General features: G+C 52.1%; 7 protein-coding genes across 7 annotated transcripts; 2 read left to right on the top strand and 5 right to left on the bottom strand.

Moving 5' to 3' along the window:
• Positions 1-5: 5 nt before the first annotated feature.
• PHYSODRAFT_327017 (hypothetical protein) lies at positions 6-2,527 on the bottom strand (the record flags this gene model as incomplete). Its single annotated transcript, XM_009523080.1, has 5 exons — positions 6-176; positions 253-540; positions 600-842; positions 1,700-1,857; positions 2,263-2,527. Coding segments are annotated over 5 exons (1,125 nt in total), but the record flags the coding sequence as incomplete, so codon positions are not given.
• A 1,346-nt stretch (positions 2,528-3,873) lies between these two features.
• On the bottom strand, positions 3,874-5,640 carry PHYSODRAFT_327018 (hypothetical protein; the record flags this gene model as incomplete). The annotated part of the gene is made up of 1 exon (XM_009523081.1): positions 3,874-5,640. The coding sequence occupies one exon, from the start codon at positions 5,638-5,640 to the stop codon at positions 3,874-3,876; it is 1,767 nt and encodes a 588-aa protein (XP_009521376.1).
• Positions 5,641-6,032: 392 nt separating this feature from the next.
• PHYSODRAFT_327019 (hypothetical protein) lies at positions 6,033-8,819 on the bottom strand (the record flags this gene model as incomplete). Its single annotated transcript, XM_009523082.1, has 5 exons — positions 6,033-6,309; positions 6,362-6,426; positions 6,521-6,799; positions 6,893-8,654; positions 8,794-8,819. The coding sequence occupies 5 exons, from the start codon at positions 8,817-8,819 to the stop codon at positions 6,033-6,035; spliced, it is 2,409 nt and encodes an 802-aa protein (XP_009521377.1).
• Positions 8,820-8,873: 54 nt separating this feature from the next.
• Positions 8,874-13,322, top strand: PHYSODRAFT_442556 (hypothetical protein; the record flags this gene model as incomplete). The annotated part of the gene is made up of 5 exons (XM_009523083.1): positions 8,874-9,384; positions 9,511-10,528; positions 10,604-11,117; positions 11,178-11,355; positions 11,437-13,322. Coding segments are annotated over 5 exons (4,107 nt in total), but the record flags the coding sequence as incomplete, so codon positions are not given.
• Positions 13,323-13,538: 216 nt separating this feature from the next.
• On the top strand, positions 13,539-14,102 carry PHYSODRAFT_483806 (hypothetical protein; the record flags this gene model as incomplete). The annotated part of the gene is made up of 2 exons (XM_009523084.1): positions 13,539-13,901; positions 13,971-14,102. 2 exons carry the CDS (start codon positions 13,539-13,541, stop codon positions 14,100-14,102), a joined length of 495 nt encoding a protein of 164 aa, XP_009521379.1.
• Positions 14,103-14,677: 575 nt separating this feature from the next.
• PHYSODRAFT_445729 (hypothetical protein) lies at positions 14,678-15,477 on the bottom strand (the record flags this gene model as incomplete). The annotated part of the gene is made up of 3 exons (XM_009523085.1): positions 14,678-15,051; positions 15,131-15,333; positions 15,407-15,477. Coding segments are annotated over 3 exons (648 nt in total), but the record flags the coding sequence as incomplete, so codon positions are not given.
• Positions 15,478-15,498: 21 nt separating this feature from the next.
• Positions 15,499-15,891, bottom strand: PHYSODRAFT_486918 (hypothetical protein; the record flags this gene model as incomplete). The annotated part of the gene is made up of 1 exon (XM_009523086.1): positions 15,499-15,891. The coding sequence occupies one exon, from the start codon at positions 15,889-15,891 to the stop codon at positions 15,499-15,501; it is 393 nt and encodes a 130-aa protein (XP_009521381.1).
• Between the last annotated feature and the right edge of the window lie 251 nt (positions 15,892-16,142).

The following is a 16,142-nucleotide window of genomic DNA, read 5'->3' on the forward strand; positions in this document are numbered from 1 at the left end:
GAGACAGCCACTGCGATCCCGACGACGTAGACGCACGAGGCAACGATGTACGGGAGAGCTTCGGACAGAAGGGACTGCCGGGTCATCGCAGCGTACAGCGAGGAGAAGACGATGGGGCCGATTGCGTCAAAAACTGATCGAGCGCCATAGATTGCGCCTTGAAGACGTCCTTGTTCCTGCAGATTCAGAGTCAAATTATGATAACCCCGTCAATGTTTTAGCTTGTTCAGGTGAATAGATGCTAAAACATACCTTCTCCGAGACGTTCATTGACTTGAGAGCCGATATGGCGGGGAAGGTGAGGTCTCCGATGCAACCAGGGATGAACGACAGGAATACGACCCATTTGTGCGGGTAAAACGCGGCACCGGCAAAGCCGCCCGTCTTCATCAGACTGGCGATCAGCGCGATGATGATCACGCCTTTCTCCTTGAAGCAGCCCACCAGCGCCTTCACCAGTAGCCCCTGTCCTAGCAGTGCTAAGACGCCTCCGAGTAGCATCAAGTTGGCAAAGTCTTTCACATCGAATCCCACAATTGTCTGAAATCCACCATCATGGGCTGCGTTAGACCAGCTCGCAATTGCGTTTATATTGTTACATTCAGGAAAAAGGACTGGATCTGGAAAATCCCGTTCCTGATGAAACTCGTGATCACGATCAAGCACGTCAGCCGCATGAACAATTTATTGCGGAAAAGGATGGACAGAGAGCTGATAGGACTCTCCATCACCCAATGCGTCTTGGTCATACGCGAATGCTTCGGTACCGTTTCGGGCAGAATGCATACTGCCCAAAACACCCGGATCACGAAAATACAAGCGGCAATCTGCAGAACTTGCTCCTACATAAATAAAAATCATCCGCGTTAGAAACGAACAGTCAGCAATACAGTCATAAACCGAGCAGCAAGTGAGAGAAGAATGGGGCTGCGAAAGCACTCAAAAGAAAACCCTGAAGACAAGCTCGCAAAAAGAATGCCAAATGCTGCTGCGCGGTTCTCGGGGGACACAATGTCGCGACCGCAGCGCCCATAACTCCAGCAGTTCTGGGTCAAGATCAATATGGCTGTTAGTACATAGGGGAAACCGAGCTGAAACGTAGGTACGTACCCAAACCCATAGTCGATTAGCCTAGTACAAAGTACGGCGTGATGGATCCGTGTGGCTGCATGAAATACATGATGGAGAATGGCGTACCAACCCTTGCGAGCTGGTTTAGCACCAAAAACGGCTAATAGCAATAACAAACATACATTCACATTTACTAAGCCACAAAATTATTTCCCAATGACCCACAAACTGACGAACCTTGCGTCCGTAGACGTCTGACGCTTGACCTAGCATCGGTGCCAGGAAAAAAATGAATACACAGCCTAGCGACGAGAAGAGGCTGACACAAACAATAGCGTCAAGTTCACCCCACATTCTTCACCGACTCCAAAACCAATAGTATTGATTCATTCCTCGACAACCAAGCCGCTTGTCTTGACCCTTCAGTGCACGCCTTTTTAGCAACAATTGCAACAATTATTAGCACGAAATGATTCATGCCATTTGTACTTAACCATGATGACTGTACCGCGTCGAGTGGGTTGGCTCCACAGTCCATGTCGATGCTGCCTGGCGAAATACTGCATACAATTAATGGATAGAGTGAGGATTGTCGGTGGGACTGACACATTTTTGCTCATTTGCAGACCTCCGTCATGATGATGGAGAGGATGGGGTTCATGATGCCGAACGCCGCCTCCGTCAGGAACTGCAGCACCACGATGGTGCCGAACTTGCACGAGAAGCCCCGCTTCCGCTGCGGCTTGCAGGGCGACGTGGCGGCAACAGTGGCGCCGTGGCTCTTCCCTGTGGGTGGACGAGATGCCCTTCGAGGTGCTGCATTTTGACTGAGGGTCGCCCTTCTAGTCTGAACCCCATCGGAAAAATATGATCCGATGCGTTGAAGTGCTAGAAGTGCATTGAAATCTGGAATATATTTCTTAGCTTTACAGAAAAAAGCGTGCCTTGTGAGGCTAGCAACGGCTCTGCAAGCAAGTACCGTACCTCACACAAAGATTATTTTTGGTCTTTCTCGTTTGGCACTCAAATTACCGTTAAAAAGCTCTCATTTCCTTCGAAAATGCTTTCTTCCTGTTAATATTTAGCAGTTATATGCGTTTTGATTGGCTAAAATTACATTTCAATTTCAAAAAGATTGCCCCAGGTCTTGAAATGGTAATCTAACTGTTAACCGTTCTTTCTGTGAGGTACGGTAGTCGTCATCTACGTGTAGCACCGTTCTGCCAGCAACAGCCATGGCATCGTCACCTCCAATTTCATCCTCAGTTTCGGGCTCGGTCTTAAAGTGTGAGGGTGCTGGTTCCCCCCTTGGTGACAGTAAATGAGCTTCCTCGTCCACAGGCTTGCTCGATTTCTTGCCGGCGGGTAGCGACACGGCAATAACAACACCGACGAGATAAATGCACGAAGCGATCACAAACGGGAGCGCTGGCGACCAAACTGACTTTCGAGTCATAGCAGCGTACAAGACGGGGAAAACGACGGGTCCAATCGCTTCGAAAACCGATCGAGCTCCGTAGATCGCGCCTTGCAGGCGACCTTGCTCCTGTAGCAAACCTAGATAGTTAGATAATGAATGACTTCACAAGGAGAAGTGCAGCGTACCTCTTCCGAACAGTTAATTGATTCCAGCGCAGAAATGGCTAGGAAGGCCAACTCGCCGAAACAAGAAGGTATACACAGAAAGAACACCACCCACTTGTACGGGTACACTGCCGTCCCCGCAATCCCGCACGTCCTCACTAAGCAGCTCACTAAACCTGTGATGATCATGCCTCTTTCTCCCATGAAACTCACTAGAGTGAACCTGTTCAAGCTTGTCCGAGCATGACTAGAACGCCTCCAACCAGCATCAGATTGCCAAAATCATTCACGTCGTACCCCACAACAGTCTGCAGAGCAGTACAGAATCACTCAGTTGGATGACACAGAAAGTCGGACTATGCATACTGTTGAAAGGACTTACATTGAGGTAAAATGGCTGCATCTGGAAAATTCCTTCGGAAACGAAGCTCGTTAACGCGATCAGAGTATGAACAACTTGTTCCGGAAAAGGATCGAGAATGAGCGGATCGGACTCGCCGCAACCCATAAGGTTTCGGGCAGGATCAGCAGCGCCCAGAAAACGCGCATCGCGAACAGAGCAACAGCAATCTGCAAAATATGTTCCTGGTTCGTAAGATATAGCACGAATATCAGTTTATCAGGTATCGGAATGTTATGAAGCGAGTGGGAAGCACTCACTCGAGAGAAGAACGGGGCGATAAATGCGCTTGCGCAATACCCAATCGCTACGCTAGCGGCCAGAACTCCAAACGCTGCTGCACGATGAGTTGGAGAGATGACATCGGTGACCGCGGCGCGGCACTCATGACACCAGAAGTCCTAACACAGAGCATCATCATGTAACATAGAGCGACGACAAGCAGGTGCCGATTGGACCAGAGTAGAGGCCGCGGCGGAAGCGCAAGTGGCTCGACAGTCCCCCGAACTGCGAGTCGCCCGCAGCCAACGAGACGGACAGGATGCTCAAGCGCCACTAAGCACAAGTAGCATTCAGTATCTGACGAAGCGATTCAAGTCAGTGCACGCGAGGAAGACAGCCAGAAGACAAGATGTCGGAAAAAGTGTATATCCGCCGCTGAAGTGATGGTAGCAGTAGCTGTCGGTAGTGGTCGCCGATATGGCAGTATTGAAGACGTAATATGTTGATTTCTCGAATTACTCACGAGTTTCAAGCTTGTCTTAGCACCACAGTTTTCTCTCCTCCCATTTCGCACTCACCGCGTTTGTACGGCGCCATTAAATCTCTTCGGGATACGGAACAAGAATTGCAAACTGCCGAATCTCCTTGCCTTTCTTGGTGAAAGACTTGTAGTACAGCGGTGGAAGCAAAAAGAAGAGTTGGTTGCCATCCGGACCCAACTTCGCCAAATCATCTGCCGCGCCGGCCTTGATATCATGAGTCTTTCCCACAGTGACTTGGAATCCACCGAACTGCGGCATCCATGCATCAATAGCGACATAATTCGATGTCCGAGGCACGTAAAGCTGATTCGCAACTTGACCAGCTTCCACCCGCTCCACAATTTGAGAAGGTTTCGATGACGATGGGATTGTAATTTCTGTTTCAACAATATCTCGGCGGCCTCTTTTGCGTTGCCGCTGCATGGCGCCTGACAACAGTTCTCGATACTCAAAACTCCCACCCTCATGCAATAGTCGCAGACAGTGAGGCTCCAAGATGTATCCGCACAGCGATTGAGCCAGCGGGTTCCCGTTGCATGCGCTGAGAAAACTTTCCATGTTCGCGCGATTCGATATCAGCTTCGTCCGAGCAATCACTTTCATCGCCAATTCCGACGCATACACAACTTGGTACTCTGTATATGGTTCTTGGCTGCGGATGTGAATCAGGGTCCTCGATTTAATCTCCGAGTTGATGGACACCAACGTCTTGCACTCATCAAGAGAGCAACTATTGCATGCGGTCTCCAGCAACACTTGCGGGTCAGTTCCAATGTCTTGCAACACAAGACGAGGCACACCACCCAAGCAGTCTGAGCGATTTCGCCACACAGATGCTGCATGTGGATAGAGGGGAGCAGTTATCGCGAGTTCTTCCTTGGTCCACAGTGGCATGTAGAATACATCTGGAGTTGGAACGAGCTTCTTAAATTCTCCAATGCAGTCTCGTCGCGGTGTACTTGCGAGAAGTACTGAGCAGTCCTCTATCGGTAATTCCGTCATAGCGGTTGGATCGACCGAGTCCACGAGGCACCACAGGTCAGGCGACCAAAATCGTTGGTCAAACTTATTTGGCAGTAACTCGCACTGGAACATCGTCGACCCATCAAAGTAAATCGGTCCCTTCTTGGAGAAAAACAGCACGCGTTTCTTCTCCTTGATCAACCTCCACATCATGTAGTAGACGAACACCGACTTGCCTATCCCAGGCGTGCCCGTGACGACAGCATACTTGACCATGGTCCGATCTGGATTCAGCAGTGCTTGGTCGGCGATCACTCTGTACGACGAGCGAATGTAGAGCTTCTGACGTTTTGTTAACGGCAGCAACGACGAAAATTCGAGCCAATCGCCTACTTGCTCAACCGTGGGGAATTGTGCAAAGAACGGGTCGCTGCAGGGATCAAAGACACCATCTTGGGAGACAATTGAAGCCGAGATCGCTTGCTTCGGGACCACCACCAGCACGTGAACTTCGTCCTCGCCCGCTTGAAAGTTCCCCCCAAAGTTATCGGGGTTCTTGATCCACAACAGCGGATTCATCGGCTTGAAAACTCTCGGCTGTCCATGACGATCTAGCATCTCAGGTTGCCCACTGGCCTTACCGACCGCCACAGCTTCCACGCCCGCCCCTTTCAGCCACGCGCCGTCCTCCCTCTTCGCCAGGAAGAGCTGCAGGTCACCTGCATCGATGTCCTTCAACTTGTTTGGCTTCTTCGCCTTGATCACGTCCTTCAAGTGGCCCACCGACTTTTTCTCGTCAATGTCCACAGGGAACGCGCTTCCCGCCGCACCGACGATCGCACAGAAGAGCGTCACCATCTTCCCTCGAGGCGGCGGATTCTGGAATGAAGAAGAAAGGGAGAGAACTCACAATCGTACCTAAGCGGAAATGACAATGTGATGACGGCGTGTCACTATGGCGAGGGTATCCATTGTAAGAAAGCCTGGGCATGATTCTTTCGAATGAAAACCCTTGTTGTTGTTGCTGCGTGCGGTGACTCCTCCTTCGCACCTGGTGCTACTTAGCGGTGGTGTAGCTGGTGGTCAGGAAGGTGCGGAGCAGTGCTCGTTGGTAAATACATAACGATCAGAAAAAAAGCTGAACGATCATGTGCCCGACTCGACTGCTTACGTTGACCTTGGGCCTTTTTGTTCGGCCGAACCAGTTAACTGCCGCCGGTCTCCAGAGCATTAGACGCGCAATGCTCATCTCAGGAAGTATACGTCAAACTTGTCCTTAACCACTCAAAGTCTTGATTCATGCGATACACTCCACTGTAGCGGTCCTGCAGACACGAGCTCACACACTCCAGCTTCTTCTCCAACGCAGTGATCATATCTTGGGACACTTTTGCAGTGATTTCATCCTTTCTAGCGCTGTTCTCGACCAAAAACCTCTCAATTTCCTTCTTATGTCGCACCAGAGCCGACACGCTCGTTTCCATGTGATGCTCAGCCTGGTTGCGGATCGTCTCGGCATGGCGAATCCTTCCGTGCACATCGCGCTTTATCGCCTTAATCCGCATGTTATATGTAGTACATTTTCTTCTTGATCATAGTGGCCTCCGCTATTTGTTTGTTGCGCGCAGACAGCTCCACGGTATCCTGGAAACTCAAACGGGGAAGTTGGCACATCAAATACGTTTGGTAATTACACAGTCTACACACGGGATTGTCACCAAAGTGAGGGTCGCTCAACGAGAACAGCAAGTTGGTCCAAGTTCATGAGGGACAACAGTCCTTTAAAGCTCGACAGCCGGTTGTCCGCCAAGTTCAGTTCCGTGAGATTCACGCAGCCATTGAGCGCCGTGTCAATGCGGTCAATACGGTTACGACACGCCCAGAGCTGCGTCAACTTCGTGAGTCTCCAGAGTCCGTCAAGCCTTTCCAATTGGTTCAGGTTCACCCACAACTTCTCCAACTTCACCAGCGCGTCCAAGTTTTCAAGTCGTCGGATCTTGTTCGAGCTCAGATTTAGCTGCTTCAGTTTGGTTCAGTTCCCCAGGTTAGCGATCTTTGTGAGCCCACACTCAGCAATGCACAGCTTTTCCAGATTTGTGCAGTTATTGACGCCTTCAAGCTCGCAGATCGTGGGTTGGTTGATGATCGAGAGCTCCATCAGCGCCGGGAAGTACGCGACGCTCTTCATGGACGTCCAAAAGCCCAGAAACAAGTATGATTTGTAGTACAGCGGTGGAAGCAAAAAGAAGAGTTGATTGCCACCCGGACCCAGTTTCGCCAAATCATCTGCCGCGCCGGCCTTGATATCATGAGTCTTTCCCACAGTGACTTGGAATCCACCGAACTGCGGCATCCATGCATCAATAGCGACATAATTCGATGTCCGAGGCACGTAAAGCTGATTCGCAACTTGACCAGCTTCCACCCGCTCCACAATTTGAGAAGGCTTCGATGACGATGGGATTGTAATTTCTGTTTCAACAATATCTCGGCGGCCTCTTTTGCGTTGGCGCTGCATGTCGGCGCCTGACAACAGTTCTCGATACTCAAAACTCCCACCCTCATGCAATAGTCGCAGACAGTGAGGCTCGAAGATGTATCCGCACATCGATTGAGCCAGCGGGTTCCCGTTGCATGCGCTGAGAAAACTTTCCATGTTCCTGCGATTCGATACCAACTTCGTCCGAGCAATCACTCGCATCGCCAATTCGGACGCATACACAACTTGGTACTCTGTATATGGCTCTTGGCTGCAGATGTGAATCAGAGTCTGAGCCATCTGGGTCCTCGAATTAATCTCCGAGTTGATGGACACCAACGTCTTGCACTCATCGAGAGAGCAACTATTGCAAGCGGTCTCCAGCAACACTTGCGGGTCAGTTCCAATGTCTTCCAGCACAAGACGAGGCACACCACCTAAGCACTTAAATCGATGCTTCCACTCGTCTCGTGCATTTGGATACATGGAGGCGATAGCGCTGAGTTCTTCTTCCTTCCATAGCGGCATGTACAGTACATCTGGAGTGGGGGCCAGCTTCTTAAATTCTCCAATGCAATCCCGCCGCGGTGTGCTTGCGAGAAGAATGGAGCATATGCGATAGGGAAGTCCAGCAATACTCGTTGGATCCAACGAATCCACAAGGCACCACAAATCACTCGACCAGAACTGTCGGTTGGACTTGTCGGGCAGTACCTTGCACGTGAGCATATTCGTTCCATCAAAGTAGAAATTCCCCTCGCTGTCGAAAAACAGCACGCGTTTCTTCTCCTTGGTCAACCTCCACATTATGTAGTTGACGAACACCGACTTGCCTATCCCAGGCGTGCCCGTGACGACAGCATACTTGACCATGGTCCGATCTGGATTCAGCAGTGCTTGTTCGGCGATCACTTTGTACGAAGAACGAATGTAGAGCTTCTGACGTTTTGTTAACGGCAGCAACGACGAAAATTCGAGCCAATCGCCTACTTGCTCAACCGTGGGGAATTGTGCGAAGAACGGGTCGCTGCAATGATCAAAGACACCATCTTGGGAGACAATTGAAGCCGAGATCGCTTGCTTCGAGACCACCACCAGCACGTGAACTTCGTCCTCGCCCGCTTGAAAGTTCCCCCCAAAGTTATCGGGGTTCTTGATCCACAACAGCGGATTCATCTCCTTGAAGCCTCTCGGCTGTCCATTTCCATCTCCATCTAGCATCTCAGGTAGCCCACTGGCCTTCCCGATCGTCACAGCTTTCACGCCCGCCCCTTTCAGCCCTCCGTCTTCGAGGTGCAGGTGGTTGGCAGGAAACCGGTACATCTTCTTCTCCTTGATTGCGTCCTTCAAGTGGCCAACCGACTTTTTCTCGTCGATGTCTACGGGGAACGCGCTCCCGGCGACGTCAACGACGACACAATTGAGCGTGACCCGCAATATTACGCTCGACCCCGAAATGTTACAATAGAAAATGAGTCTCTTTTTGTCCAATGAAACGATAGAATGAATCTATTTTTGTCCAATGAAACGACAGAAAGTAAGAGACTTTCTCCACCATCCTACGACACTGTGAGTGACGCCGCGCCTGCCTACCTGCTGCGCGACCCGAGCGATGGCCGTGAAGAGCTCCATGCCGCAGTTCGTCGCGCGTTGTCTGGATGAGATCGGGCTCGAGGGCCGCTGCGGGATGCCGCTGCGCGCGCTGTTCGACGCGCTGGACCCAGAGCAGGACGCGGCCTACCGCCGCTACGCCTGGCGCGTGCTGCGCGGCATGGAGAACCAGCTGAGCTTCCACGTGATGCGGCCGCTGGACTCGCGCGACGACAAGCAGGTGGACCAGAAGCCGCTGATTGGCGCGGAGGAGACGCCGCGCCGGAAGCGCAAGTGGAAGACGACGCTGCTCGCCAGCCCCCCGAACTGCGAGTCGCCCGCGGCCAATGAGACGACGGACAGGACGCCCAAGCGCCACAAGCACAAGAGCCAGCCGCTGCAGCCCGTGCTGCCGTCCATGAGGCGAATTGCGGCGCAGAAGCAGCGGCGGAGGATGTCGGACGCGGACTGTGAGAGCCGAGGAGACAGAGCAGAGGGCGCTGGACGACTACGGAGGCGGCGGCAGGGCAGCGGTGATGGACACAGAGACGGAGCAGTGGTGGTAGTGGAGGACGGAGGGAATGACACAGTGATGAGCGAGTCGGTGGTGAAGGAAGACCCGGAGCAGGGACATGGAAAGAGACGGACACAGAATGAAGCGGAAGTCAGTATTAAACAGGAGGTTGGCGATGCGGCGGACGAGACGCAGTGGGTATTACGAAGTCCACGGGGCTTCCGCCTCGGAGAAGAGGTGGATGTGGGTGGATTGAGCTACGAAGAAGCTGTCACGAGTAATCACGATGGTGTGCTCGGAGTAGTGGCGTGCGAGTCGTTGCGGCTGAAGTATTTGGGTGTTCAGGACGCTAGCCTCATGGACACGATCTCGCCGCAGTTTGACCTTCTGGAGATTATTGGCCGAGCGCGAGTACGTGGCGAGAACGCCGCCACGCTGACGAACTCGCGACTTTTTGGAGACTCGCGGAAGCTGCACTATTTGCTGGACATGCTGATTGTCTCGGGTTACGTTGTAAAGAATATTGTTACGGCAGACCAGAGACGGTTTAACATCGTGCACCTGCGACGGTTTGCGAGCAAATTCCACCCGTCTATGGTGTCACCGTCTGCCGCAATTGCACGGCAGTCGTTCCCGAAAGAAGTTTTGGCAGAAGTCATTGTTGGCATGATGAAGGCTCGAGGAGAACGGACTTGTGTGTTTGCTGACATTGGTCGCGAGCTGGGCTACGGGAAGCGCCACCAAGAGCAGTTGCGTAATTATTTCATCCAGCAAATGAACGCGAAACCAGGTTTCCCTCTACAGTTGTTTATGGCACGGTGCAAAACTGGCAGTGAGTACATTGGGCGGAAGTTGTGGTGTGTTCGTCTTCGCGACGGTTCATCTGGTGTATCTGGTCGGCGGCGGGGCTCTTCGGTTACGTTTGAAGAGCTAGGACCGGACACTATGGCTGTCGGTCGCCCTGTTGTTGAGCGCGGGATAATGGAGCAAATGTATGTCGCTATTCAAGACAGAGAGAAGGTTGGTGCTACCGTGCCTGAGCTTCGAGACGTGTTGGGTGTTCCCACGTTTAAGCTGCCGTACAAGCTGGCGCAGGGGTTGATTTCAAACTACAACATTTCGGTGGAGCAAGTTGTACTAGGCAAGAGTACGATGTATCGGATGTTCGTGCCGAGTGCGGGGAAAGACAATGACGAAAGTACCGAGCAAACTGCAACTGCAAACGGTGATGACTCGAGTTCGGTGGGTTCCAATGTTGGCGTGCGAGTGACCCGTGCCGCTGACAAGTATAGCACACCAAAAGGACTGGACAGCACAGACGATAGTAGTGGACAACTTCAACCGGGCACAATGAAGGAGGCTACCCGGGGTATGGTGAGAGCATCAACGATTGACAGACGAAGGAACTACATTTTGAAGCGCGTGCAAATGGAGAAAGTTGTGTCTTTGCACCAGCTACGAACGGGTTTGATTGAAATGGAACGTGTTGCAGAAGCCAGCACTATGGACATTCGATCGGTTCGCCGTATTGTCGATGAGCTGGTGGAGGAAAAGAAAATGATGACGATGGATATTACGCTGCCACCAAAACAGGTTCTTCAGAAAGCTCATCGCAAGGTGAAGTGTGCTGTTCTGGTTGGATATCAACGCAGCCGTGAAGCGATCCGCGAGTTCATTAAGGCGTACGAGGAAGAGCAGCAGAGGAAGTATCAGGCAAACTTGGTGGATCACGACAATGACGACTACGTCGTCGTAAGTAATCGCAAAAAGCAGCGAGGTAACGCAAACAACGTCAAGGAGAGGGCTGCCCAGGAGCCTCAGGACCAGGAGGTTGTCAACTACAGCGCTGACTCGTACAAACTGGCACGACTTGGGCTTGCAAAGCTGCAAAAGCAAAGTCGCAGGCTTGGTATGTTTTTCGGCATAATGTACAAGTGCCGGGCTTTCCATCTGATGATCTGGGAACGACTTGAGCTGCTACGTGGTCAGAGTGGCGTTGCGGTATACGGAAATGCTGTATCGGGTGAAGCGTCACGTAAAAGTTCACAAGAGGTGTCATTTGCCCTGAAAGATGTCTTGGATCTCTTGACCGTGAAGGAGTACATTCAGCTTGTTGGTGTACCCGAACTTCTCACCGATTGCGAAGAATCGGCTGTCAGGCTGGCTGCAAGCAAAGGTGGCGGATGGGACGTGTTGCCTCAGTCAATAGTAGAGAAGCTTCGAGGGTGTGAAGCAGATCGATTCTCGAAGATTGTGCGAGTCTTGCTTGACCTGAGGCTTCTCGAAGTCGTGCGTGATACGTCCTCTACTGGCCTTTTCAACGTTTTCCAGTCGTCCGATGACTTTGATTCAATGGTTTCAAGAGTGGCTTTTGCAACTCTTTCGGGAGGACTGTTCAAGGTTAAGCGTCGAGTTCACATCAGCGTCAAGCAAGGAACAAGCGTGTTGCATCGGCTTCCATCCGAGCATTCGTATGCTTATGCACCGGGATTTTCGTGCAAAAGCAAAAGCGAGCACTTTACTGGACGCGTGCCCCTCAAGTTTGATTTCAGCGAAGTTGATGTCAAAGACTACTGGAAGTCGCTACGCTTCTTGAGTGTAGAGGGTGCTCGGTTAGGTACCAAATCAGACGAGCGTAATGGCGTGAGCATCAAGCTTGATGGTGCACTCATTCAATCGGCACCTCTGTCCGATCACAATATATACGTTCTCAAGGCGTGGGTTCCGCATTCAACGACGAGCACGAGGAGCAGCACTGCTCGAGCTAAAGCGGCGGCGGGACCTATCCAGATGCTGAAGCGTAAACAGTTCCAGTCTGATGTGCCTCCCGCAGAATTGCCTTCTCAAAAGAAACGAAAGATCACCAAGACGGGCAATGGCAAAATTTCGCCATTCATGGCCCCTGTAGACACAAGTGAAGCAGGTGTCAGCAAGTTCCGAAAGCAAGTTGGTGCTAAGAAAACCCGTCGGACGCATACGTGGACGTTTGAAGAAGACCTGCAGCTGATAGATCTTTACCTGGAACAAATGTCGTGCCGGTGGTTTGTGGAGGTTCCTTTAGCTTTGCAAAGGAAAGAAGAACGTGTCGCGTTTCGAACCACAGCCTTGTCGCGCACTTTGATTTCATGGAAGGAGCTTGGAAAAGTTTTCAAGAAGAAACCCATCGAGTGCATGCTGCGTGTAAATGATTTACTGGAGGCACCGGCTATTCAAGCAAGAGTTGAAAGAGCCAAGCTCACCATCACGCACATGAAGAATCCGGGTGGCGAATTCCATGAGGAGGTCGCGATCATGCAGCAGCCGCGATTGGCAGCTTTGTTGTGCCGTGCGTTGCAAGTGATTTTGCACGAGCGATCCAGTTATTACTCCGTTCTGGCAGATATGCTCATGGGTAGCTGGAAGGAGAGCGAGGTGAAGTTAGTGTGGAGGTATTTGTGGCTGGCCGGAATCATTACGCGGACACCGCAGGCGAATGAAGGGAAGGATCAAAAGCAACGAGGATTTCAAGTTCACTCGAAAGTGTTCGAGATGAAAAGCCTGAAGATCCCCCACTATTTGATGGAGACGTTTTGCGAGGCTGCCAAGTACCTGGCATTCGTGACCGAAAATGTCGACGAAGCCACGATGGTCGCAGAAGAAAATGACCGATACTTCGAACACGATATCGAAGTAAACATGTCGTCTGGCCAGGCCGCTGTTGCGCTGTCTTCAATGACTTCAGGGTTCTCTAACCTCGTCCCATCGTACATGGCGCCCGCAAAACAATCCACGGACAATCGTGAGATCCAGCGGGCGATGGCTGTGAAGGGGCTGGCGGGGCACTTGTCGCGACAGTGGGGCGGGGTGTTCCCAGAGGATTTCTTGAAGGAATACTGGTCTGTTAAGTCTGTTTTCGGGGTGTCAGATTCGACAACCCAAGCAAACAATTTTAAGGAGATGGAGGCCTTTTCCGGTAGTCCTCGTATCCTCCAAGTACCAGGGAAGGATGTGAAACGCAGACGAAGGAAACACGCAGCGGAGTATTCATTGAGGTCGTGGCTGGCAATCACGCTAGCCGAAGTTACTGGAGCAGGCGTGACACTCAACGAGCTGAGCACCAGATACGCTGTTTCTGGGCTTAACGCTAGTTGCAACACTACACCTCGCGTCTTAATCCAACGAGAATTGGACGAAATGATCCGGCAAGGAAAAGTCCTTGAGGTCAACGGGTATGATCACTGTCGGTTTATACTGCGGGAGTTTGCAGATTTGTACACGCTGCACCCGTACCGAATTACGAGCGACTCAACAGCGGAAAAAGTGCACTTCCGTTTTGACAAGGGCAACACAGTTGTGGCACGTCCATGGCTTCATTTGGATGGCAGCGTTAACACAAAGATGGTTCTCAAACTGAAGCGCAAGGTGGTGAATATCGTAATGTGCTGCCCAGGCATACAAGACACCGCCGTCCACAAAAAGATGCGGAAGGTTTTCAGTCTGCAGGACATGCGATCGATGCTGGAAGAGCTGATGGCTGATAGAATTATTTACGCTCGAGTTTTTCGCGACCTGCAGCCACCAGCCACCAGCGTGTTTCGACTGCCAACGCGTCCGCCAAGTCACGAGGTTGATATTGCGATTTTGTCTCCAGGAGAACTCCGATACGTGGACTTTTCTCGAGATCGCCTCCACTACTTCCCGGCGGTGAACTGCATGGAGTTACTTGGTGCCGAGGCGTGTGACGCAGATCTTGGTTAAAACTTGTAGGCCTCTGATAGAAGAAGTATCCTAATCCGATATTTATTTGACCACTGATTACCGCACGATTTGGCCTGCCAGGTTGTACTCGCGCGAGCGAGTTGGAGTACCCGCTGCTCCTACCTTCTGCGCTCCGAGGGTCGCTAACGTCTGTCTTTTGTGCTGAATCAGGTTTTGAATTACGCTCAAGACATTCCGTTGCTTGTCGTCCAGAGTATGCGTGTGTCCAGAGGAGGATGGAGCCTCAGATTTGACGGACGTGCGTCTGACTGACGAGCTGGACGTGCTTGCCGGTGTTCGCCGGTGCTGTTGTTGTGGTTCCTGCCAGCGATCGTGGCGAGACACAGTGCCACGAGGAGTTGCTGTTTTTCGTGGGGTACTGCAACCTATCAGCGCGGCAGCATGAACAATCGTCAGTGTGGTGCATACGGACAATAAGAGACAGGCGGGCATGGATGCTTACCTCTGGTGACCTCCTTCGTAGGTTTGGTGACAGCCTGTTGTAACCGAGCAGCGGCATTCTGATCTTCGCAGCGTGGCCTCGCCAAGACTACAGCAGGAGGTTGAACTGGTACTGGATTGGGATCCAAGATGGGCTTGATGGACGGAGCAACGGGTCTGTTGACAGGAATGCCATTCGACTGAGCGAGCCGATCGTACATGCTCAGATAGGGCGCAGCACGGTATTTCGATGGCGAGTTGGGAGCTTTTGTGGTAATGCTGGGAGAAATCGGCGCTGGTGGCGGCGATATCGGTGCGGTACCCTGCTGGTATTTCTGAAGACCCGCTCGAACGCGTTCGTGAGTAGGCTCGATTGGAGGTGGCAAGAACATTGTGCCGTCGTATTTTGACGCGGGATCTCCTGGAAGTAGTGGCTGGACGGTGGTGGCAGGACGCGGCCGAGTTTGCGTGTGGATCACAAACTGCTTCTTATCGTCATAGATCCGCGCTGCAAGATTAAACATTGGGACTCGAGTTAATAACGAGTTATGCCAGAAGCGGTTTTTTTTCGGATGCTGCTACCTTACAGTATGATAGGGACTTGGTGGCTGATACTTCTCTCGTCTTGTATTTGACGGCGCTGCGCATCTTCTTGTCGTCGAGCATGATCAAGCTTGGAATCATATCGAGCATGGGAACGTGATATCCCGGCTTTTGGCTGAGAGGGTTGCCTCGAATCGTGAGATGAGTCAGGTTCTGGTTCATCGACAAGGCTCGCAGCGCCTCAGGGCTGAAGGAAAACAACACCATCACGGCTTGTTAGATGGCGCAACATCACGCAACACCCCAGTTCGCGCACGTACTACTCGATCAGATTGTCCGAGACATCCAGGTTCTCCAAATACTCAAGCGTCTCGATACCTTTCGTGTTCATCAGCCTGTATACTTCCAGCGGTTAGTTGATTGCTGTCGCTGTAACAAGGGCTACAGCAACCGCGTACCTGTTGCCGCTCAAGTTGACGCGAACCAGTCGGGGGCAGAACTCGAGTATACTAACGTCGTCCAGGCGGTTGAAGGCGAGGTGCAGCTCCTGCACGAACTTCAGGCGCTTGATACCGTGGAGGCTGGCGATCACGTTGAAGGAGATGTCCAGGGTCACGACCTCAGCAGGGATCGACGACGGGACCTTGTCGATGTCGTTGTTGGACAAGTCGATGGTGTCCGCCGTTGAAAACACGCGAAGGGTGCGGTCGACCTGCCCCGAGGTGAGCCCTCGCCCAGAGAGGTCGCAGTACTGAGACTCGGCGCCGTCCAGCCCAACGCTCCCTCGCCGCACGGAAGACGCCATGAAGTTGTGAGTGAGTGGGTGAGTGAATAAGCGCCTTCGGAGCAAGCTACTCGCATCAAACGGAAACGCACAACCGCCAGCGACGCTAATTCCAGCTCCGCATGCGCCAGGCAGCCCCACAGCAATGCTCGTCGATAAAAATACGAGGATCAACTCGTTGTCTGAGCTTGGAGACAAGGTGGCGAGACCGAGGAACCTCCTTCCTCATCAAGCTTCAACTCCACGTCCACGAAGCAACAAGAGGCGCCTCA

This window comes from Phytophthora sojae (genome assembly GCF_000149755.1).
Source record: "Phytophthora sojae unplaced genomic scaffold PHYSOscaffold_2, whole genome shotgun sequence".
Classification (NCBI taxonomy): Eukaryota; Oomycota; class Peronosporomycetes; order Peronosporales; family Peronosporaceae; genus Phytophthora; species Phytophthora sojae.